General features: G+C 35.4%; 2 protein-coding genes and 1 pseudogene across 5 annotated transcripts in view; 1 reads left to right on the top strand and 2 right to left on the bottom strand.

The window, feature by feature from the left end:
• The window catches only part of LOC123523533 (uncharacterized), a 28,733-nt gene extending 13,232 nt beyond the window's left edge, over positions 1–15,501 (bottom strand). The window contains exons 1-8 of the mRNA XM_053544248.1: positions 15,223–15,501; positions 12,903–12,954; positions 11,603–11,629; positions 10,482–10,561; positions 8,746–8,848; positions 5,833–5,905; positions 5,224–5,249; positions 82–127 (exon numbers count right to left, since the gene is read on the bottom strand). Coding sequence (XP_053400223.1) covers positions 82–127; positions 5,224–5,249; positions 5,833–5,905; positions 8,746–8,848; positions 10,482–10,488 — 255 coding nt within the window. The 5' untranslated portion in view covers positions 10,489–10,561; positions 11,603–11,629; positions 12,903–12,954; positions 15,223–15,501. The remainder of the gene's footprint in view (positions 1–81; positions 128–5,223; positions 5,250–5,832; positions 5,906–8,745; positions 8,849–10,481; positions 10,562–11,602; positions 11,630–12,902; positions 12,955–15,222) is intronic.
• Positions 15,502–16,768: 1,267 nt separating this feature from the next.
• Positions 16,769–19,874, top strand: LOC123556629 (uro-adherence factor A-like). Of its 4 annotated transcripts, none has more exons than XM_053544177.1 (4): positions 16,769–16,905; positions 17,226–17,456; positions 18,075–18,675; positions 18,905–19,874. In XM_053544177.1, the coding sequence occupies exons 3-4, from the start codon at positions 18,659–18,661 to the stop codon at positions 19,827–19,829; spliced, it is 942 nt and encodes a 313-aa protein (XP_053400152.1). In that variant the 5' UTR covers positions 16,769–16,905; positions 17,226–17,456; positions 18,075–18,658; the 3' UTR covers positions 19,830–19,874. The 4 variants fall into 4 exon arrangements, with proteins under 4 accessions (XP_053400152.1, XP_053400149.1, XP_053400145.1 ...); XM_053544174.1 differs by lacking the exon at positions 16,769–16,905 and having other exon boundaries at positions 16,925–17,456; positions 18,075–18,280; positions 18,552–18,675; XM_053544170.1 differs by lacking the exon at positions 16,769–16,905 and having other exon boundaries at positions 16,925–17,456; positions 18,552–18,675.
• Positions 19,875–21,407: 1,533 nt separating this feature from the next.
• The window catches only part of LOC123541788 (uncharacterized), a 62,227-nt pseudogene continuing 58,049 nt past the window's right edge, over positions 21,408–25,585 (bottom strand).

Genomic DNA, 25,585 nt, shown 5'->3' with positions numbered 1-25,585 from the left:
TTTTATTTTTATTCCCTCCTCCTTATGCTCATTTTTGGAAAATCTCCCGTAACCCAAGTTATTAAAAAACTCTGGCCTTACCTTGAAGCATTTTCTAATAATGTCATCCACGGATTTCGAAATAAAGCTATAGTACAAATTGAAGTGTAAAACATATGAAATACTTGAAAATAAAAACAGAATCAATAGTGTCGAAAGAATCCCAAAGGTGTCAAAGGTGAACAAAATAATTTCAAACTATGTTAAAGCTTATCTCTGCACTCTTTACACAATAAATTTATTGTGAAGCATTTTCTGAAAATGTCAACTACGGATTCAGAAGTAAAGCTATAGTACAAATTAAAGTGTAAAAGATATGAAAATCGTGAGAGAAAAAAAACATTGATAGAGCGCAAAAAACCCAAAGGTATCGTGAACAAAATATTTTTAAACTAATGTTAAAGCTTACCGCTTATCACTTTACACTTTTACTTTACTGTGAAGCATTTTATGAGAATGTCAACCACGGATTCCAAAATAAAGCTATAGTATAAATTAAAGTGTAAAACATGAAAAACGTGAAAAAAACATCAATAGTGTGCAAAAATTCAAAAGGTGCCGTGAACAAAATATTTTTAATAATGTTAAAGCTGATCTCTGGACACTGTACATATTTACTTTACTGTAAAAGTATCCGCAAATGTCAACCACGGATTCCGAAATAAAAAAAACAAAACAACTATAGTCCAAAATACAGTCACGGTAAAACGTTTAAAAATACAGTTGTTTGCTTACATCAAACGTAAATATTTAACGTAATATTTTTAATACTGACGATGTAACTTATTTGACACGTTTTTTCCTTTGCTGTATTGATACTTATGGTCATCGTTAGCCACGGAATCCGAGATCAACTTCTAGTCATAATTAAATAGTAAAACATGCAAAAAAGAATGTTTGCAAAAGCGCCACCGTAACTAGGTCTATAGAATAGTTTTACACAAATGTTAAAGCTTATTTCTGAAAAGTGTACAATATGGCTTTACTAAAGCTAGTTCCATCAATGTCAACCAAAACAAGCAAAAGTGGTCTTTGTTCACAGGTGGTCTTTATTCGGGGGGCAGTGTCACTTCTCAGTTAGCCATTATCATGCTGATAAGAAGTATTTTTACAGCTTCTTGCATTCTTTATGTTCTATGTATTAATTCGCCCGGTGCAAACTTGCAAATTTTCAATCAAGCAGTAATTATTATGTTTGTTATAAGGCTAAAATCTTAAAAGTTCGGCGGATTTCAAATATTTTCAAACCGGAACGGTCCAGCTTGGTCGTTATTAGGGGCAAATATGACCCTTGGGAATTAATTTGGCCGGTCGCTGGTCGCAGTCGCCAGGTGGTCGCTTTTCACGGCCTTTTTATGAACATTTTTCTATTGGGGGACCAGAGACCGGTCTTTGTCAACAGGTGGTCGCTAATCACGGGTGGTCGCTAACACAAGTTTGTCTGTATATCAAAATCCCCTTGATCAAAACCCCCTTCACTGAAAAAAGACAGGGTGTTGCCAAATTTCCTTCATAATTTTGCAAGGGGTATCATAACCCCCACTGTGAAAATAGCAGGGGTATCATAATCCCCTTCAGGAGAATGTTATCGTATTTGGATGTAAATCTACTTTTTTTTAAAAAAGAAAAAGTAAATATTTCTGAAAATACTGTTGTTTCCTATGACCTCATCGTAAAAAAGTAAACAGAATACTTTGACAATAACATTATAACTTTTATCAGGACAGAGTAGAATTTCACTTAGCTGTACAGCTACCTCCGTCAGCCGGTCAACCATGAATTCCGAAAACAAACACTAGTAAAAATTAAAGACTAACACATGAAAAAAAGAGTACAAACATCCCACAGGTGAACAAAATAGTTTTACCCTAATGTTAAAGATTATCTCTGGAGACTGTACACTATTACTTTACTGTAAAGCATTTTCCGAAAATGTCAACCACAAATTCCTAAAACAAACAATTCATTAAAGAACTACACATGGAAATAAAACCAATAATGTGTAAACATCCCAAAGGTGAACATAATATGTTTACACTATATGTTCTAACTTATTTCTGGACACTTTCCACTTTTATTTTACCTTGAAGCATTCTCTGGAAATGTCAACCACTGATTCCGAAATAAAGAAAAACAATCAATAGTGTTGAAAAATCCCAAAGGTATCAAAGGCGAACAAAATATTTTTGAACTAATGTTAAAGCTTATCTCAGGACAATGTACACTTTTACTTTACTGTAAAACAGTTTTCGCAAATGTCACCTCGCCGAATTTCGCCTCGCGAAATATCGCCCCGCTGAATCTCATCTTTTCGCCTGTCTGGTTGACATTATAGTATTCATTGTTAAAGTTTGCATTATTCATAACCCACTCTTCCACACTCCAACCTTAATCCATCTGTGAGCCTTTCAGTGACACTATTAAATTACAAAATTTTATGACATGGGTGCCTGCGACCGTCAGTCCGTCCAGTTTTTAGGTCGTACATTGGGAAAAATACCATGTTTGCCTTAGTGAGATCGATTCTTTTGAGCATGAGTCTTGTTCAACCACCACAGCCAAGTGTGACATTGACCTTTCAGTTAGAGATCTTGCATCCGTCTTACTGAGGCAAGCATTTAACATTTTCCAAACATACGGCAAGTATGTACCGTAATCAGGGCAATGATTAGGCGGACGGAGATACGGGCGAACGCATATTACCTTTATCTATTTTATGAAAAAAAAAAGCTTTTTATTTAGAAGTTACACATTTCCGATGTTTTTATGTGTGTGGATATAACACGTCAGGCACTCAAATACCGATTACTAGAACTCTCGTGCGGTTGACATCTATGCACGAGACTGGTTTTATGTTTAACTGTATATATTGTTTATACTTTTAGTGTTTCTTGCTTCTCATACATAATGTGGGGCCTCCGTGGCCGAGTGGTTAAGGTCGCCGACTTCAAATCACTTGGCCCTATGTGGGTTCGAGCCTCACTCGGGGCGTTAAATTCTTCATGTGAGGAAGCCATCCAGCTGGTTTATAGGTGTTGGTGGTTCTACCCGGGTGCTTGATGAAATAATGCTAGAGAACCTGGTTGCCTTCCCCACCATCATAGGTAGAAAGTCGCCATATGACCTATAATTGTGTCGGTGCGACGTTAATCCCAACAAAATAAACATAAGGTAGACAATATCTAATCTCTTTACACATTTATTTCATTACTAGTCACAAAAACAATACACTGCATATCTATATGAAACAATTTACAGAATATCAGGACATTAACATAAAACATTTCTTAAAGTAAATCAAAGAAGTATAAAATACATTTATTTTCATAGCTCTTTGAGAAAGTTAAAACTGGGAAATGCTATGAATATCACACATTCTTAACCCTTTGCTAGCTGGCGGCAAGTGATTCTGCCTATGCGACCAGTGCAGACCAAGATCAGCCGCACATCCGTGCAGTCTGTTCATGGTCTGCACTGTTCGCTATTCAGTCAATAATTTTCAGTGAACACCCCTTTGAAAATTAAATGGTACTGCCCAAATTAAATGATGGACCAGTCCATTTTAGAAATTTAGCAAGGTAAGGGTTAAGTTAGTTCTATATGTTTGAATAAAATATTTTTAAACAAGCTAGAATTTAATATCTTAATTTGAAAGCATTATTATGTACAATACTCTTCTATGGGAATGTCTCACTTTTGAAGAATAGCAATTCTTGGATGATTTGAAAGAAGTCCTAATGTGGTTCAAAACTGTATAAAGCACAAAAACAGCATTTATTCCTTATGATTTACACTTTTAATATCAGTTTGCTACAGAAATAAGTGGTTTGTTTTCTACTAGAATCAGAAAATCAAAATAAATGTCAGGATATGAGTCTTCTATTTTTAGCTCTTGTGACTGTATTTAAAAGGCCTCTGCCCCCCATATGAAACAAGAGCTGTCCCTAAGGCAGTTCAATACAGAAATTTTACCCTAAATGTTGCAATATCTTTTGATTTTCAATCCATTATCTTTAATGGTTAAAAAGTTATACTTTCACACAATACAACCTTTTTTTCAAAACGAGCTTATAAAATTCAAACTACTATTTCCTATGGCTACATTTTTACCCAATAATCAGAAAATACATAGATAATCACAGACTTTCCTGTTAACTTTAAATAACTATGAACAGGGCAATTAACAAACTTGTATGACATCTAAAAAGACCATCTGAAAACTATCGCTAAGAACATAAAGAAGCTACAGTACAAATGTACTGAAGAACAGTATTTCTATTAAATCAAGGGCATATAACTATGTACACACTATTTGACTCTGGCCAAAGGTAAACATTCTGTAGGATTGGTGAATAAAAGAAAATGCTAGAGGTAAGCAAGGAGCTGCGTTCAATAAATGCTTGATGCCCCCGGTGGCACCCTTGTCGATACAGAGCAACCTATGTCCAAAACGAGGTCAAGTTCAAGATCAAACTGAGGTCAGGTGATGTCTGAAGATGAGGAATGGTCACAGGTCACAGGTCACATCTGCATTAGTATCAAGTCATTCTAGTAAGGAGTATTGATGCTAGACGAAACGGTTCCATTTGGTTAACCTCGTACAGACGGACGGACAAGACAATCACTATATGCCTTCCGCATCAGTAGATGCCGGAGACATAAAATAATGAATAAAGCACTTCATTTAAAGCTCATAGTCCAAAAATTCGGCTATTTACCTGTAAAATATGTATAGCTAGCTTTGGTTCTGATCATTCATACAGATGTAGATTGGGGCAGTTCGGGAGGTGCAAGTTGGTGTAATGGGGTACATGGGAAGTATGCTACATGACAAAATATGAGATATTTGAAAGAGGAAAGTAATGTGTGGGCAGCAGTCCGAAGTAGGGGTAATAACAATACTAAGAAATAGTTCTCAGTTCTAAAAATACAACATGTTTTTATACAAACACAATCTCTCCTATTGTGACCAGGAACTAATATAAAATGTGACCCCAAAGACCTTGAATTTTTGGGTACCTGAGCCTTAACAAAAAACCAAAAGATGTCTTCCCCTTACTAAGCAAAGATCTCCCTTTGGTTCAGGTTTGTTGAATATAAGTGGCAGTTGTTAAGAAAATATATAGATATTGAAAATCTTGCCATAATTTTTAGCATCATATATGCAATGTCAGTATCACTTACATGTCTTTGTACCTGCTCCACAAGCACTGAAAACAAGCATAAAAAGAACAATGTAATTATAAAGAACAACATTATAATATTACTTTTAAATTAGCTAACAAGTATTACAACAGATTTCTAATGAAAAAAGGTTATTCAGGTCATTCAGGTCAAAAGGTATAACATGATGAGGGTTTAGTGTGGCACATCTAACATCATAGGGATTATTTTGAAATATGTACTGTATTCAAACAAATGTTCATTAAAATATATGTAACTTTGAGGTTTGGTTATCATAAACTTGTTTCATAATGTACTTAGAACATAAGAACTTTTATTTACGTTGTTTCATAAATAAATAAGATTCATTTTAATCACATTGCTATAATTAAAACTTAAGAATCAAGAGCATCACTATGAAAAGTATGTCTGAAGCAATGTGCTATCAAGTTTGTGGATCATAGGGAACAGCAGTCTGAAGTTACTGAGAAATGTAAGTCCAGTCATGCTGAAGATATTGAGCTGAAACATATGAATTTGACCTATGATCCCCTGACCTAAAAATAGAGTTATTGGACACATTGAAAAAACCATCTGCCAAAGAAGAGACTACTTATTACACATGTTTACCTTTTTTAATCTTTTTGTCTTCATTCCTTTCCTCTTGTTTGTCTTGTTGATCTTGTTGCTCTTTAGGTTCCTCCTTTCAATAAATGATACCAAAGAAAACATAGAGTTTTATGAACAAGCATTTTTCATAGATGTAGGAACCGACATCCAAATAAAAAGACTGCATGAATAATGTTGAAACAAGAGATCACAGAGTGATCTTGGCGCCCACCAATGTGCCATTTTTGAGTGTTCCAAATTTCAAGACTTAATGACTAGCTAAAAGTCAAATTTCATTTCCGTACAAACACTGTGCATGTGGTCCAAATTCGAAAGCTGTAGCTTGAGAAATGTGAAAGTAGGTCACTAGATCAATTTCAAGGACAAAGTTCTTTGTACACAGAACTATGCATGTGCATCAAGTTTGAAGGCTGTAGTTTGAGAAATGTGAAAATAGGTCACTAGGTCAATCTTAAGGTCAAAGTTTATTTCGGTACACAAAACTATGCAAGTGGTCCAAATTTGAAGGCTGTACCTTGAGAAATGTGAAAGTAGGTCACTAGACCAAAATCAAGGTCAAATTACATTTCAGAACACAACAAATCTATGCATGTGGTCCAAATTTAAAGCCTGTACCTTCAAAAATGTGAAAGTAGGTCACTAGGTCAATGTCAAAGTTTGTTTCGGTACACAATCCTATGCATGTGGTCTAAATTTGAAGCCTGTAGCTACAGAAATGTGAAAGTAGGTCACTAGGTCAATCTTAAGGTCAAAGTTCATTTCGGTACACAAAACTATGCAAGTTGTCCAAATTTGAAGGCTGTGGCTCGAGAAATGTGAAAGTAGGTCACTAGGTCAAAATCAAGGTCAAATTTTATTTCGGAACACAGAACTATGCATGGTCCAAATTTGAAGCCTGTACCTTCAAAAACGTGAAAGTAGGTCACTAGGTCAATGTAAAGGTCAAGGTTTCTTTTGGTGCACAAAACTATGCATGTGGTCCAAATTTGAAGGCTGTAGCTTGAGAAATGTGAAAGTAGGTCACTAGGTCAAAATCAAGGTCAAATTTCATTTCAGAACATGAAACTATGCATGTGGTCCAAATTTGAAGCCTGTACCTTCAAAAATGTGAAAGTAGGTCACTAGGTCAATGTCAAGGTCAAAGTTTTTTTCAGTGCACAAAACTATGCATGTGGTCCAAATTTGAAGGCTGTACCTACAGAAATGTGAAAGTAGGTCACTAGGTCAAAATCAAGGTCAACTCATGTCAAGGTTCACCTTGCAACTCAAAACCATACATGTGGTCCATATCTGAATGCTGTAGGTTATTGACAAGAAGATTTTAAAAGCTTTTCCCTATACAAGTCTATATAAACCATGTGACCCCCAGGGCGGGGCCATATTTGACCCTACGGGGATAATTTAAACAAACTTGGTAGAGAACCACCAGATGATGCTACATTACAAATGCCAAAGCCCTAGGCTTTGTGGTTTGGACCAGAAGATTTTCAAAGTTTTTCCCTATATAAGTCTATGTAAACAATGTGACCCCCGGGGCAGGACCATATTTGACCCTACGGGGATAATTTGAACAATCTTAGTAGAAGACCACTAGATGATGTCACATACAAAATATCAAAGCCCTAGGCCCTGTGGTTTTGAACAAGAGGTTTTTCAAAGTTTTTCCCTATATAAGTCTATATAAACCATGTGACCCCTGGGGCGGGGCCATATTAGACCCCAGGGGAATAATTTGAATCATCTTGGTAGAGGACCACTAGATGATGCTTCATACCAAATATCAAAGCCCTAGGCTCTGTGGTTTTGGACAAGAAAATTTTCAAAGTTTTTCCCTATATAAATCTATGTAAATTATAGAAATAAACAAAGGGCCATAACTCATTCAAAAATTGATGAACCAGTCTGATTTTCAGGGGGACACAACTAGGGTACCAATACATCATTCTGACAAAGTTTGGTCAAAATCCCCCTGGTAGTTTCTGAGGAGATGCGATAACGAGAAATTGTTAACGGAAGGACGGACGGAATGACGGACGGACGGACGGACGGACGGACGACGGACCACGGACGCAGAGTGATTTGAATAGCCCACCATCTGATGATGGTGGGCTAATAAAGAAGTTATAGAATGTGTCTAATTTTTTATTAGAATCTAGATAAACAGTGTACAAAGTTGCACTGATGCATGCAGGTTTGATCTGCTACATTGTGTTTAAGTCTTGTCATAACTTAAATGATGAAAAAACAAATGAAAGTTTAATTTTTAAGAGTACCAGTAATATATATCTTATATAAAATTTTATCGAAGTTTATAACGTTACTTACAGCACAAGACTAAATAACATTAATATTGTGAAAAAAAGCAAACAAGTGAATGAAGTATTGCCATGCAATACAAAGTCCCCTACTAGAAGGCACATAATTTTCTCTACTGCAATATAATATGACAAGAGCTTGTAGAACAAGAAATGCCACTCTTGATGCATTCAGTAAATGACCACTGACCCCAAAAGTTTTGACTTTAATCTTTGAGCTAGGGCTCTGGGCTTTGCGCAAGACAAGGATCACTTGTGCCAAATGATACGGAAATCCCTTAATGAATGACAGTTATGAACAGGACAAGAAACTGAGGACAGATGGACATTCCTATTGTACCCAAAACTGGTTTTCAATTAGTAGGAGACTAATAAAATGCAATGAGTGATAACATTTATCTAAAATAGTCTAAGCTGGCTTGTCAAATTCATGACCATGCTTCTTCACAATGTAGAACAATAAGAGTCATAAATTAGAATCGCCTATAATACTTGTTTTTTTGTGCCTCAAAACAAACTGATTCATCCAAAATAAACTTTTAATTCCTTTTTTTTTCAGAGATTCCACTTTACAAAAAGTATTCTCATTTATTCTTACCACATGCGAACAGCTGCTACAAAAGAAAGCCTCTGGTTCATTGGTGACACCGACACACTCTGGATGAAACCACTCATCACAGTTTTCACATTGCATGTATTTCCTGCAGAATTGAAAAATTAAGAAAACAAGCATGCTGAGCCTTCTACCAAAATAATTTACTTGCGAATGGATAAAAAAAATCAATCAAGATCTGTCTGTATAACATATATGCTCCCTTCCTACCCATGATGCAGTATTGGAGACAACTGGGTATGTAATTCTGTATTCTGTGACCTTGACCTTTGACAAAATGAACTAAACAAGAGGGCCATGATGGCCCTATATCGCTCACCTGTTATCATTGCACTTGAGGACAAGAAGGTCCTCAGAAAAAATATCTATGTCCAAAGGACAGGAACAACAAAGCGAAGAAATTTAACCAAAAAGAAAAAAAATTCTTACTAGGTATAGATATGTCAAAATACACCTAAAAATTGGAGGTACCATCCATGTTGTACCACAGAAAAGTGGTCTCGGTTTTTCCCTACGGCCAATAATAAAAAAGTTCCTGAAAATAAGCTATTTATAGTAACGTAAAAGGGAAGTAATTTAAAAAATAAAAATAGAACAAAAGTGAACAAAACAAGGACCTACCAAATAAATCTGTTGACATAAATGAAATTTCAGATCGGTATCTTCATTAGTTATGGAGATATACCCATTTTAATTTGAAATAAAGGGAGGTAATTTGACATAAAATCAGTTCATAGTTATCTACCCTGATTGTCTCAGTCCAACTAATAACAATCATGAAATTTCAAATAAGTCCTATAAGTACTAACTGACATAAATCCATTTTGATTACAATCAGGAGAGGTAATCAGATATAGAATAACTCTGGAACCTATGATTGGATCTGATTTGTCACGGAATCCAAGATTTATTGTTGTTGAAGATATTTTAAAAGTTTGTATCAAACAAAACCATAAATGAAGTCTCTATATGGCTGCAAAAGCCAAAATAGCTAATTTTGGACCTTTAAGGGGCCATAACTGTGGAACCCATGGCAGAAACTGGCCAGTTGAAGAAAGGAAGCAAGATCTTGTGGTGATACAAGTTGTGTGCAACTTTGGTTAAAATCAAATCATAAATGAAGCTGCTATTGTGCAGACAAGGTCAAAATAGCTCATTTTGGCCCTTTCAGGGGCCATAACTCTGGAACCCATAATGGGATCTGGCCAGTTCAAGAAAGGAACCGTGATCTTATGGGGATACAAGTTGTGTGCAAGTTTGGTTAAAATAAAATCATAAATGAAACCACTATCGTGCAGACAAGAAATTGTTGACGCACGCATGCACGGAGGGACGCAGGGACAAAGGGTGATCACAAAAGCTCACCTTGTCACTATGTGACAGGTGAGCTAAAAACAATAGAGCTAACCAGAGTTCTGTGTGGAATTCAATTCTTTAAATGTTTAAGAAAAGGGGGCCATCAAAGAATCATTCCTGTGAAGTTTGGTGTAAATCTGCACAGTGGTTTTGAAGATTTTTTTAGAAATTGTAGGGTGCACGACAGACGGTGCATGACTGACATCAAGGTCACAAAAGCTCATAATGAACCTTTGGCTCAGGTAAGCAAAACACATCTTGGACTTCTTAAATTATCAAAGGTTACTATATGTTGCCATTGCAATCCAAACTGCTGACAAAGCACCACACTAATAGAAGTTAAGATAAAAGTATGCTTTACAAACCTGCCATCGTCTTGTTTACGGCAAACACAGTAAGTTTTGGTACTTGACTTCAGCTTTGGGTATACATATGATCGTCTCTCCTACATATATACACACACATTTTTGTCTATTAACTGATAATGAAAATGCAGCATGCATATCACTATGTCATGGAATTATTGAAATAAAAAATATCCATATTACTGATATTAAGTGACAAATACACTCTAAGTGACAAAGACACTCAGTGGCAATAAAGTAACAATAAAAGCAGGAAGTTTGAACTTTCCAAAAAATAAATATACTGTGGGTTAAATATCAGTTACACAGACAGAAAAAGCAAACTAGTTGCCCAAAACCAGAAACATGGAACATTTATTATTCAATATTTGAGCCGCACTATGAGAAAACTAACATAGCGCATCTGCGCATCCGCGCAATCTGGTCAGTATCCACGCTGTTCACTAACAATTTCTCTAACTGCAATAGTTTTGAAAGCGAACAGCATGGATCCTGACCAGACTGCAAGGATGCAGTCTTGTCTGGATCCATGCTGGTTGCAAATGCACTATGTTGGTTTTCTGATGGTGCAGCTCATTTAATGACAAACCAGAAAGGAATTTCTGAAGTGGTCAATCAGATGTTTGATATATTGTAGAGATCTTTAAGCTTTATAAGTAAATATGTACATTCATTTAAACTTAATGACTGTATGGATCTGCTATATCAAAAGGCTATAATTTTATTATCTTTATCAATTCGATTAGTTTAAAATACTATTCAAATGTGATGACCATCTTTCAACATTACACTATTAAAGTTTGTTTGTTTCGGGTTTAGCGCCATTTTTTCAACAGTTTTTCAGACATGTAACGGCGGGCAGTTAACCTAACCAGTGTTCCTGGATTCTGTACCAGTACAAACCGGTTCTCCACAAGCAACTGCCAACTTCCCCACATGAATCAGAGGTGGAGGACTTATTATTTCAGTCACAAGGTCGTTTATCAAGTCACGGAGAACATACGCCCTGCCCAAGGATCTAACTCACAACCCTGTGATTCATAGACCAACAATACTATTAAAGAAATATTTTCAGCATTTTGGTTAAACCTATTTAGTTATTGACATTAAGCTATACTTACATAACTGTAAATATTCCTCAGATTAAACTGAAATAGTTACAATTAAAAGACAAGTTTACATTTGCATGAAATGTTAAATATTTTCGATGAACCAAAACAGATATATAAAATGTACTTAAACAAGGATGCCTGAACACAATAATATATATTATGAGCAAGTTGAAAAGTTGAAATGAAAGATGATTACAATAGAATGTATGTACATGTATTGTATCCCAAGGGTTCCAATCTAATGATAAAATCATTGTTATTTTATCAGCTCTTTTTAGTTCATAGCATTAAAATGACCTTTTTGTCATAAAAAACAAATCGAAAAAAAAAAAATAGATTTCAGCAAGACTGGAACCCACATCCTTCCATTTCACAGCACAAAACCCACTTTTTATTTCAAATATGTCCCCATTTTTTCTATTTTAAGTTACAATGACCAAGTGTCCTCAAAAACATTCTATACCTTTCTTGTTTGATAAAAGCTGTCTACACACCAAGTCTACTGACAATAAGTATACCCAAACTAAAGGTATTGAGTGGAAGCCATTTTTCTATTTTTATTGACACTAACCCCAAATATTGTTTAAACCTAATTTTGCAGATAGTCTTGCTGTAAAAAAAGTTTGGTAGCAGTAATTAAGTCCAAACTAAAATTATAAAGGAGAAATTAACTTTTGATCATCATACTGAGAAAAAAAACTAATTTTAGAGAAAAAATCTATTTTCAGTTACTGTGAACTTGACCATGATCATTTTGGATCTCAGTAGGATTTGTACCTACGCCTTTATGTTCTTATGATTTAATCAGCCAGCGGGAATAAATAGGTGAAGATTACACAACAGGTGATAAACACTGTGTTGTCTTATAAAGACCGGTCATTTAAATTAGTAGAACTGACATAACAACATGTGTTTGAGACAAGATTTTTTTTCCTTTTAAAGTTTTACTTTGTCCAGGGTTTTAAATATCAGCACAACTTGCATTGTTTTAAGCATTTTTATTACTATTACGTGTGGAAATAAATCTGCTATGTACACGTTGCTAACTTTTGCTATCTCATATGGGGTCCTAACAAAGTCACTGATATTATTACTGATACAAAAAATTGGACTGTTTATTTTTAACTGCCGCTAGTTTATTAGCCCTTTTCCCCTGTAGTGAAATGATGACTTATTTTCAAGAACAGCTTATTTTCAAAACCGACTTATTTTCGGGATTTCAGGGTATTGGTCAATTAGACACTGGGACAACATGAAAGCTATATCCTTTCCTCTTTGGATGTGGATAATCCTGGTAATAAGTATTTACCTTTCGTTTTCCAACCTTCTTTTTTCTTAGTACTCTTATGTTGCTGCCATCCCTACAAAATAATAATATGACAGTTTTTTGGTTTCTCACTAACTTATTAATCATACAGATATTATTTGGGAATACGAGAGATTTTGCTTTCAAAAAATGCTCAATTAAAGAATTTAAACCATTACACAGGTGATGGACTACTAAATAATCTGAACAAGAGCACCGCCTTGCGGGTGCTGACGCTCATCTGATTTTTTTTGTGTAATAGAAATATTGTCCTACCCATGATTTTCTAAGTCTAAAAAGGGCCATCATTCTTGCAAAAAGCAGGATAGAGTTATGTTTCTTGATGTACAGTGTCCACTTATGATGGTGAAAAGCTGTTGCAAGTTTTAAAGCAATAGGTTTGATAGTTTATGAGAAAAGTTGACTTAAACATAATACTCAACCAAGAAAATGATTTTCTAAGTCCAAAAGGGGCAATAATTATTGCAAAAAGCAGGATGGAGTTATGTTGCTTGCTTTACAGGGTCAGCTTATGATGGTGAACAAGTGTTGCAAGTTTCAAAGCAATAGCTTTGATAGTTTAAGAGAAAAAGTTGACCTAAACATAAAACTTAACCAAGAAATCTGATATTTTCTAAGTCCAAAAGGGGCCATAAATCTTGCAAAAAGCAGGACGGAGTTATGTTTCTTGCTGTACAGGGTCAACTTATGATGGTGAACAAGTGTTGCAAGTTTTAAAGCAATAGCTTTGATAGTTTAGGATAAAAGCTGACCTAAACATAAAACTTAACCAAGAAAACTGATTTTCTAAGTCCAAAAGGGGCAATAAATCTTGCAAAAAGCAAGATGGAGTTATGTTTCTTGATGTACGGGGTCTGCTTATGATGGTGAACAAGTATTCCAAGTTTCAAAGCAATAGCTTTGATAGTTTAGGAGAAAAGTTGACCTAAACATAAAACTTAACCAAGAAATCTGATATTTTCTAAGTACAAAAGGGGCCATAAATCTTGCAAAAAGCAAGATGGAGTTATGTTTCTTGCTATACAGGGTCAGCTTATGATGGTGAACAAGTATTCCAAGTTTCAAAGCAATAGCTTTGATAGTTTAGGAGAAAAGCTGACCTAAACATAAAACTTAACCAGGCAACGCCGACGCCGACGCCGACAACCGCTCAAGTGATGACAATAACTCATCATTTTTTTTCAAAAAATCAGATGAGCTAAAAATGAACCCATAACAAGTAAACCACAGAGGCAAAGATTGCAAAAAGAAAGGTTTCGGCTTTCAGATATAGTTAAATGCATTATATTTATTGAAATGTAGCAACTTGAATGAATTCATAAACCCTGCATAGAAACATTGTCTATAAATGCCATTTACACCTGCTGCAAAATCAATGAAATAAATATGTCAATGAATGGACAAAATCCAAGTAGCAGTTTTCATAACTAGTTAAAAAATCAAAACATAACATTGACTTATGAGTACCATGACCACTGTGAACATTAATAAAGCAGTTTATTAGGAATTATCTAAAGGTTTTTCTTCTTTTTTTTTTGAGATGTCATGTCACTCTGCATAGTAAGTGTATGTGTACAAACACCATAAAGAACTGACTCATCATGTGGTCCGTCAACATCTTGGTCATGTGGACTGTGGATATCTTTGTCAGTACACCCAACTGATAAATCATCTTGCTTGTCACCATCTTGGTCATGTGGACTGAGGATATCTTTGTCAGTACACCCAACTGATAAATCATCTTGCTTGTCAACATCTTGGTCATGTGGACTGTGGATATCTTTGTCAGTACACCCAACTGATAAATCATCTTGCGTGTCAGCATCTTGGTCATGTGGACTGTGGATATCTTTGTCAGTACACCCAACTGATAAATCATCTTGCGTGTCAGCATCTTGGTCATGTGGACTGTGGATATCTTTGTCAGTACACCCAACTGATAAATCATCTTGCGTGTCAACATCTTGGTCATGTGGACTGTGGATATCTTTGTCAGTACACCCAACTGGTAAATCATCTTGCTTGTCAGTATCTTGGTCAGTACAACTAGTGGGCTCACCATTTGTCCCATCAAAACCTTGGCCAGTACACCTAACTGATTCATCATTTTGCTTGTCAGTATCTTTGTCAGCACAATGAATTGGGTCATCATGTGATCTTTCAGCAGCTGTATCATCACTTGCATGTGACTTTAAGAAATAAATATATACAACTGTGCAATCAAGAGACACCTATATGATAAAAGGATTTCAGTACTATTTAACATAGTGACCAAATTTTTAAAACTAAACACAATATTTACCACTTTTGTTTGATTTCATTCTGACCAATCTTTCAAGCAGATTATTCCTCTATCATCTGACCTAGTGATCTTGTGTTGACCCTAGTGGTGGCTAAGATATAACCACGACAGAAATGTTGGAACAAATAAATCAACAAACAAGAGCTGTTTGTAAGACAGTGCACTCCACTGTTTGGTGATTTTAACAGTAAAATGAATTTATGTCTCAATAACAGAACTCTACTTTAAAAGAAAGATACATCAAATATAAAAAGACCCAACTACCAGGGCTCGATTTAGCGTTGGACCGTTGGCCCGTGTCCAATTAAAACTCCCTCGGTCCAACTCGTCCTCTATTGAGCTGGTCCGTCGGTCCAGTTCGAAAAACTGGGTCGACAACGATAATAAACTGATGCGTGAATACTTTTTAGTACGAATTTATTACGCAAATTTTGATTGGACGCTGAGTAGTGTGTAAGCCAATTGAAAACGCGCTATGTAAACCAAGATGGCGGCCTCCAGTAGCGATTCTCCGAAAATGTTTTTTTCAATATTTGGTGCCGCTAGTGGCCGTAAGGTAAAATCGGCGAAAAAAACTGAAGAGGAAAAAAAGGAAAAGGCTAGACAGTACGAAAAATCCAGAAAACGTAACTTTGTAGATTCCTGGTTAAATGAATTTACGTGGTTGAACTATTGTGAGCAAAATGGTATGACATGTGTTATTTGCTCTCGACATGAAAAGAAGCAAACGGATCATGAATTTATCAAAGGGTATAAGAAATTCAAGCATGATCGACTTACCAATCATGAGAAAACAGAAATGCACCCTGACAATGTAAAAAACATAATGCAGTTTTAAACCCAGACCAATCCCAGGCTGCTAAAGCGATCAGGTCGTTAAATCAGACAGTCATATGTAGACTTAAAAATTTGTTTAGATCAGTGCATGGATTGTGTAAAAAGGGCAGGCCATATACAGACTACATTTTAATATGTGACTTAGACGAAGCCAAAGGACTAGATGTTGGTACCCAGTACAGAACAGATAAAAAGGCAGCAGAATTTGCACACTCAATAGCTGAATCTGAAAGGGTAAAGATAAGGAAAAAGCTAGAGAACTCGAAATTTGTCTCGGTTATATCAGATGGGTCAACTGATTCGTCCTTTCAAGAGGCAGAAATGGTTTATATTCGTTCTGCTAACAGGGGTAACATTTCTGTGAATTTTTCTCTGGTCAAGAACGTTCCGAGAGGAGATGCTTTTCATATTTCCAGTGTAATGCTTGATGGATTATCAAACTTGTGTGACGACTATTGTAAAAAACTAGTTGCAGTCGGTTGTGATGGAGCTAGTGTTATGCTTGGTAAAAACACTGGTGCAGTACAACGTATCCGCAAACACACAGATAGACCATGGTTATTGGGAGTACACTGCTCGGGTCACAAGCTTGAATTGGCATACAAAGATATGGTTAAATCAAAAATTTCACTCTATGATAAAGTTGAAAACTTTCTACTGTCTGTTTATTATTTCTACAGAAATAGTAATTTGAATCGTGCCATGTTGAAAGAGTCATTCAAATCCTTGGGAATTAATGTAGTATTGCCTACACGAGTGGGAGGGACAAGATGGATAAGTCATTTGAAGCTTGCTGTTGGGTGTTACTTGAAAGGGTATAAAGCAATATCCCAGCATTTATCGCAGGTATACATGTTAAATTTCTTGTAAGTACACATAAGACTAACATAAATGTGTATCACATCACTGACTAAGAAAAAACGGCTGTTTTTTTTTTTTTTTTAACAAATATGACATTTCAGTTGTGAAATCTGAATGTAATTGTATTTGCAAATCTTATTAAATAAAATTACAATAACATTTTGTATACGTTAAACACATATTGATGAGGATTTTATATATTTGAAAAAAAATAATAAAAAATGAAAGTCTTTAAGATGGGCGATAGATGTCTTTGAATGTTCAAGTGAATAATTCAAGTTTAACTACTGCAATTTCTTTTTTAGCTTCAAAATCCAGATGATCGCTGTAAATGCAACTGAAAAGGGGAACAAAGCGAAGGCTTTGTCGAAAATTGTGTTTGCGCGAGATGCATGGCACATGATGCATTTCCTCCTCGATTGTTTAGAAATTCTTGTGATTGTGAGCAAGAAATTTTAAGAAAGGACTGCAACTGTGTCAGAGATACTTCATGACATTGAAAGTTCTGAAAAGCAACTAGAAAAACTTAAAACAAGGTAAATTTATTGCCTTAACTTTCTGTCTGTAGATGCTAGTTATACCAACTGCTTTGTGCTTTATGATATTTACACTCTATAGACTTACAAGAATTAACGATGCATTTTTGTGCTTCCTTAAGAACCAATTAGCCAGTAGAAAGAAAGAAAATCTGTCATCCTGTGTAGAGAACGGTGATGTGGCATGCTCTTTTAAGTTCTTTCTCCGAAGTCCAGTTATAACTTTGAATTTCTGTTAGCAAAACCGCAAAATAAATTATCAGAAAAATAGGCCCAGCTGTATAATGTCAGTTGTTGAAAGCTTTTTCCTGATTTTAACTTTAGTTTTATTTTCAAAATAAGCACTTCAGATTTTTTTAAATCAAAATGAGATAATTGGCACTTACAGATGTAAACCTAATTCTGGCAATGCTCAGCATAGTGTCTATCTTGTGATTTTAATATTTCAAAGCAGTGATTGGACTTTTAGTGTTGAGATGCTGTTGTTCTTAATCTAGGTTTCTTTGCTTTCCTTCTTAGAGTACCAATGTTATTAGATCTAGTTTAAAATTATTTAATGTTTGGTACTTATTCACTTGGTGGTGGTGTTGCAATTTTTTTAACAAATCATGTTTACAGCAATGGCCCAAAACTTCGAGAAGCTGTGAGGTCTGAGCCTGCAGGTTTGAAGGGCGATTTGAGAGCCTTTGAGAGTGCCAGAGGAAAGCTCCTGGAATATATTTTGTCAGCATTGAGGAGGCGTTTTACTGATAACTTAGGGATACTTGAAGCATGCTCTGTGATCAGCCTGTCAGCATTTCCTATTACTGAAACTGAAGCAGAAAGTAATAAATACTAACTAATAAAACTCTAATGATATTCCCAGTCACATGTTTTAGTCTGTCAACCTTCCCTCATTTAGATACATAGTCTATTAGAGCAGTAGCTTTAGTTAGTCTGCTAACTAACATAATTAACAATATTATAGATTAAAATTTTCATTATATATATATCTAAAACAGATAATACATCACTTTTCTACACGAACCAACAAATTGTTATTATCAAGACTTATGCATTAAATTTGATATTTTATTATTAGAGGCTATTTTTCAGATTACGGTGACAGTAAAGTTGCAGAACTGGTAGATTACTTCACTCCAGCCTTAAAAGCTGCTGGTGTTGCCCCAGAGAAATGTGAACTTGAATGGACAAAACTCAAGATGTTTATGTTTACCAGGTTAGAAAATTAAGAGACATAGTACATATTTCAGTGATTTATTCTTAAGTATAATAACCAGCTAGCATTAAAGTTTATAGTAGCTTACAATACTTGGTTTGCACTGCATTATACAGTGTCCAGTATTATCTGATATATCATACAGTTAGTGTTATTTACAAAGTCTTAAATATCAGTCTCAGGGTAGTTTTTAAAAATTAAATGACTAAAAAACTGTGTTTCATTTCAGATTTAAGAAGCCAAACTCAGCCACATGGACAGAAGTAAATGATAAGCTAGGACAGATTTGCCCTAATTTCCTAGCACTTGTGGATCTGATTTTATCCATTCCAGCATCATCAGCAGATGCCGAAAGGGGTTTCAACAGGCTTAAAATTACAAAAAGTGACTGGAGAAGTTGTTTGTCAGATAGCCATCTTTCTGACCAACTAATGATTATGTTGGAATCACCAGATGTTAAAGATTTTGATCCATTAGCAGCTATACATATCTGGAACAGTAGTGCTAAACGCAGAGTCAAAGATACTATTGTTAAGCCAGTTGTCTCTGGGCATATTTCTCAAATTGTTGCAGTCAGTCATACAGATGATTCCCAATCAGTGCCTGAAAACATCTCAGATCATGATTCCCAGTCAGTGCCTGCTGAGAACATCCCAGATGGTTCCCAGTCAGTGCCTGCTGAGAACATTACAGATGGTTCCCAGTCGGTGTCTGCTGAGAACAACTCAGATGGTTACCAGTCAGTGCCTGCTGAGAACATCTCAGATGGTTCCCAGTCAGTGCCTGCTGAGAACACCTCAGATGGTTCCCAGTCAGTGCCTGCTGATGATTCCCAGTCAGTGTCTGCCGAGAACATCTCAGATGATTCTCAGTCAGTCTCTGCTGAGAACATCTCAGATGGTTCCCAGTCAGTGCCTGCTGATGATTCCCAGTCAGTGTCTGCTGAGAACATCTCAGATGATTCCCAGTCATTATATGATCAAAATATTTTGAATGATGAATACTTGTCAGATTACCAGTCTGATGAGGATTATGAAAGTGAGTATGACTCTGACATTGAAACATATGTTCCTTTTATTGAGAGGAAAAAAAATGAAATAACTTGTTTCAAAAAACTATATAAACTTGACAGTTTCATGTCACGGTACAATTGAAACCTCTGAACTATGTTAATCAGGCTTAAGTAGAAAATAAATGAAATGACATGTATTTTGTCTTATTTTGTGACATGTAAAGTACAGTGTATGGTGGTTTCAAAGCCTTGTCTTTTTTGGTCCAGGTCAGTTGGATCCGGGCCAACTGATATTGAGATGAGGTGGTCCGGATGTCCAGCTCAAATTCCAGCCTTAGGTCGAGCCCTGACTACTCAGAGGGGTTAAAGGTCAAAGACTGCCAAAATATCTTAAGCATGAAGGCATAATTCTGTCAAAAATACAATCAGAGTTATAGGGATTGTAACCACACATGCAGATGCTGCTTATAAAGAATTTATTTTTAACTTCAAGTCATTATTTTTTAATGTACCAATGGTATGTCTATGAAAGAAGCTTTCAAAAAAAAGTTAACATGAAAATAATTCCAAGTTTAACATCTTGGTGACCTTGACCTTGAGTTTAATTGGTTCAACCCCTGCACATACTTTGTTTGTATGCCTGACAATGTTTATGTGAACTTACAGTAGGATATGAACAATAGTAACAAAGATATGACAGAAAAACAAAGGTTGTTGAAAAACTTTAATCTTAAAAATAACCTTAGTGTCACAACTTGTTGACCTTGACCTTGGGTATAGTGGGCCCAGCCTCTGCACATACTTTGTTTGTATGCTGGACAATGTTTATGTGAACTTACAGTAAAATATGAACAATAGTAACAAAGGCATGACAGAAAAACAATGGTTGTTGAAAAACTTTAACCTTAAAAATAACCTTAGTATCACACCTTGGTGACCTTGACCTTGAGTACAATGGACCCAGTCCCTACATATACCTTGTTTGTATACTGAACAATGTTAATGTGAAGACATTACAGTAAGACACAAGCAATAGTAACAAGATAAACAAAGTTTGCCGAAAAACTTTAACCAAGAAAGCTCACGCTGACGAGTAGAATTGCACCCCTATTTGGTGAGTAGCGGAGCAAAAACTATTGGGCAGCACAACTGATAAATATTTAAACTGGATAATACCTCTTGTTGCTGCATTGGTTCTTCATCAGCTTCTTCACACTGGGCACTGCTGAAACTTGTTTCTAAAAATATTAAACCAGAAAATAAATAATGACTTCTGTCTGACTTCAGTACTATACAAATTTATCAAAATCAGGATTAGAAACCTGATATATGGTTGTCATCATTTTACACAATGACAATAATACACCTTACTGATCACATCTGAAATGTTAATTGTTGTTTAAGTATTGAATTAATTTCTTTCAAAGTTCATGCAAAATGAACAACAGAATAGCATCAGCAAATTCATGAATCATGCTAGTGATTCATGTCATCATAATTTTGTTGATCCTCTTCAGTTGTTATTTTCACATGAACTCCAAACAAAACATTTCTCATACTTAAATCATATGTTCAACTAACCAAAAACATTTGCAACTGCATGCTGACAGAGTAACAGGCATGGACATTCAGACTGTCGGTCATTTCCATAAAACAATTTAAACTAGAAATGTTGATTGATCAAAATGTTTACAAACTGAAGGATTACATACAGACATACCATAAGTCATCACAACAGACCATCTCAAGCACTATCTCCTCTGATGAGCATAAATGTATAAGCAGGAGACATTGTATCTGGAAGTTAGTACTGTTAAAATTTAATAAGCATAATAAAAAATCAGAAACTTATTAGAAAAATCAATTAACACAGCTACGATTTAATAGTATCAGCTTATCAATGGTGTCAATCAAAATTCCCGAAAAATAAAAAGGTGGTTTTCAGGAGAGGCAGAAAACTAATTTTTAGTGAATCCCACTTTTTCCAATTCAAACATATATATCCGAATAATGAATCTTTTCAGATCAATTTCTGAAAAAAGTAAACAACACAGAACATCCATACTTGCAATGCTGATTTTTTTTTTTCCAACCAGAGAATTCATTCAGCATTTTCTATCTATCTCATTACTCGGTATTTCATTATTTCATGTTTCACCCCTTTCCCATCGGCTAATTGACCCCAGATTTGGAAAGAATATGCGCAGGAAATGCTGAACATTATTCTGCTAAGAAAAAATAGGCATTTTCATTATTCAGGATTTTTGACTGCACTGTCATTACAGGTTTCTTTATCAATTGTAAACATATTACCTGTAAATGGCCTTATTCCTGCTGACAAAATGCGAAGTGCTATATTCTCCCTTTCCTGTTTTATATTTCTCTGTGTCCAACCCAGCTGTAGACTTTTGCCATTTAGGTAGTTATCAGCAAACTAAGATAAAGAATTTGAGAAATACAATAAGGTATACTAAAGCTTAAATCAATGGATGACTTTGTACAATTTTGAATAACAGTCATTTATAAACTGCCAACTGTTGTGTAAAATTCATTTTACATGATATAATCTTTCAAACTTTATTGCCATCTGACTTTAACTACACATTTAATTCAGACTAGATGCCAACCAGCAACATGTCAAGCCCGCCAGCTGTCAAAAGGACTAGGAGTTGCACATGACACCCTGTCTCACTGAGACAAACATTTATGCCAAATAAAAAATGATTACAAAAAGTTACAAAACAAGAGATCCGCCAAGCGGGGCAATATACGCCCAGAGGACAAGAGTAAAAAGGCTGATTTTTGGTAATTCAAGGGCCATAACTCCAATACGCCTAGACCGATTTGGCTAGTAATTGAACTCGGCAAAGTCTTATGGTCAAACACATTTTTTTAAGTTTGGTGAAAATCAGATGAGAAATGTTCGACTTAAGAGTGCCAACAAGCTTTGTGACAGACACAGACACAGACTGGAGTAAATCAATATGTCTCCCACACCACTGTGTAGTGAGAGACATAATTAGTGAATAGGGAGTTGAGTACTTACCTTGATAACATACACTCCACATGATGAACTATCAAGTTGTTTTGAGTGATTAATTGTTCTTGATGTCCATTTCTGTGGGAGTGTTGTATCAATACCAGCTTCATATCTGTCTTTGAGGAAGTCTCTTCAAAATACAATAAAGAACATTTGGACTATCAAAGGTGACAACTTCTTGCTGAATAGTAAAACTGGGGCATATTAGAGGAAACAAGAAATTGTGTCCATAAGACATGAATGCCCCCAATACTGAGCAATCCTCTACTGTATATAGCAAAAACTATCAAAGGGTCGTAACTGCAGTAAAAATATTCACAGAAAAATACCTTCTTTTATGGTCATCTGCAAATCAAGCTTATTCAACTCGTTCAACTTTAAGGCAAACCAAATATATTCACTTATTTTTTTTTTAATATTGAATTACACCCTCAAAATGATTTTTCTTTTAGCATTACTGCTCTCTATCAAATTATCAGGACTGGCAGCTGATAATGAGGTAACACAAAAAAACCTATGGAAGAATGGAAACTATAATAATAACTGGAGAAGGCAAGATAACAATTTGAAAGAAATCTTCAAAACAACATGCTTCTTTAGAAGACCATTCTGTCATCCAGGAAAAAACTATCACTATGTGTACCGGTATGTCAGGCAGTATCCTGGGGTAATAAGTATTAAACTGGGGTAATAACAACTTTCGGAAGCAAGAATACCTGAAGGCACCATGCAATTGCAAGCATACAAATACATAAATATAGAAACATTTGAATCTTCAATTGACATAAGCAGATGTATTACATAAATCTACTTTAGTTTGTTGTATTTTTACTACAGCATTCTCCATTAAATCCCATGCATCTGAACATCAAAAGAAATATTATCAATAACTGTGGTTTTTTAGGTATTAATTTGGAACAAAGGAATCAGTACCTTGATATTCAATCAAATGCTGCATTCTAAAATCTTAATATTACTTACATCCAATGTTTAAGTAATGTTTTTTCAGATCTGGGCAACTCTCCCATAGGGTTTATGTAAATTATAGACTTTTCTTGGGGATGTATAATCTAGTGCAGAGAACATATAAATACTTAGTAAAAGTAAATAATGTACATTTACTAAAGGTATCATAATAACACATCACATCGCTATTGCATGTAAACAAGAGCACCCTATGACAGCTCTGTTAATAACAGGTTTAAACAAGGCAGTCTGTAAGACAGCTAAATCCCAACCCCCACTGTTGGTAAACCTTTGACCTTGCGCTGTGACCCTGGCATTGAACTTACATGAATGATCCATGAATTCTGGACATCCTCTTGATGAGGTGATAATTTGACCAAAGTTTCATGAAAATCCTTTAAGGGGTTTAGGAGATACAGAGCTTAAACCATTACCTTGACTTGTGACTTTGACCTCAAGTTGACATGGCTTACTCATGAGTTCTTGATTAGGTGATCATTTGACCCCAAGTGATATGAAAATCCTTCATGGGATTAAGGAGATACAGAGTGACACTAAATGGAAGGCTCAAACCTTTGACCTTGAGTTGTGACCTTGACCTTAACCAACACGGCTGACTCATGGGTTCTGCACATCATCTTGATGAGGTTATCATTTGACCCAAGTTTCATGAAAATCCTTAAAGGGGTTGAGGAGATACAAAGCGAACACAAAATGTTAAAAGAAGGATGGAAGGACAGAAGGACTGACGGAGACGACACAAAGTCATATGACCTTCGACCCCTAATTGTGACCTTGACCTTGAAGCAAGCCATCCAAAACATGCGCTCTGTATGTCGTGTCGAACTTCTGTGCCAAGTGTCTTTGAAATCCTTTGAAGGGTTCAAGAGTTATAGAGTGGACACAAAATTGCTAACGACGGATGGACACCAGCGTCATAACATAATACAGTCCTTCTGGCTTATTATAATAAGATTCAAACCTATATGCCTTAAGATAATAGCTATATGAACTGGCATGCTAAACTTTAACAGGATTTTTACAAAAAGGATATAATTTGGTGAAAATGCATGTCAGAGTTATGTGACTTGCTATCAACTAATTTTATAACCCGGAAGACAGTAACTTGCTCACAAAACTAAACCAGGATTTTTAAGTCCTGAAGGGGGCATAATTTCCCCAAAATACATGCTCAGAAATAATTTTACACTATGCAAAGCTAAAAATAAGAACAAAACCTGACATGAATACAAAAATAATTTTAATAAACACAAAACAAGAAAGAACATGTCCAAAGCATATTTCAAAATAAAGCCAAATCACATTCATATACATATAGAACAGCTATTAATGCCAAATAATTGACCAGTTGCCACCTAACAACCAGACCTATCTATGATCCAATCAGATATTGATTTGTTGACACACACATGGTGAACAGTTTATTGCCACAATTTTCCTTCAAAAGCATCTGTTGTAATTGCTTAAATGGTGGCGTGAAGTTGGGCAAAATATTCCTTTTCCTCAATCATAAGAAGACTCGGGGGACATGCAAACTTTCGTCTTCCTAAATTAAAAAGTACTTTAAATTTATCAAAAATGTAGTGCCATATCAAGAAAGATAAACAATGCAACACTTACTATCAAAACCCAGTGACATCCACCTTCATTGACGGCTCCAATGCAGGCATCATACATGTTGAAGTTTTCCTGAAAATAATAAAATATGTACATATATGATATATGTAAAGTAAATTTAAAAAGAGATACCTAAACTGGTCAAAATGATTTTGTCTATAATAGCATAAACACACTGATGAGGAAAATGGTGTATAATGGCAAATTCAAATAGTTCTCAGTTTTTTGGCTATGTAGAGAACTTTCCTTATTTT

This window comes from Mercenaria mercenaria, chromosome 1, assembly GCF_021730395.1.
Source record: "Mercenaria mercenaria strain notata chromosome 1, MADL_Memer_1, whole genome shotgun sequence".
In the NCBI taxonomy this organism is placed as follows: Eukaryota; Metazoa; Mollusca; class Bivalvia; order Venerida; family Veneridae; genus Mercenaria; species Mercenaria mercenaria.
The sequence above is the reverse complement of the archived record's forward strand: the minus strand, read 5'-3'. Positions and strand labels throughout refer to the sequence as shown.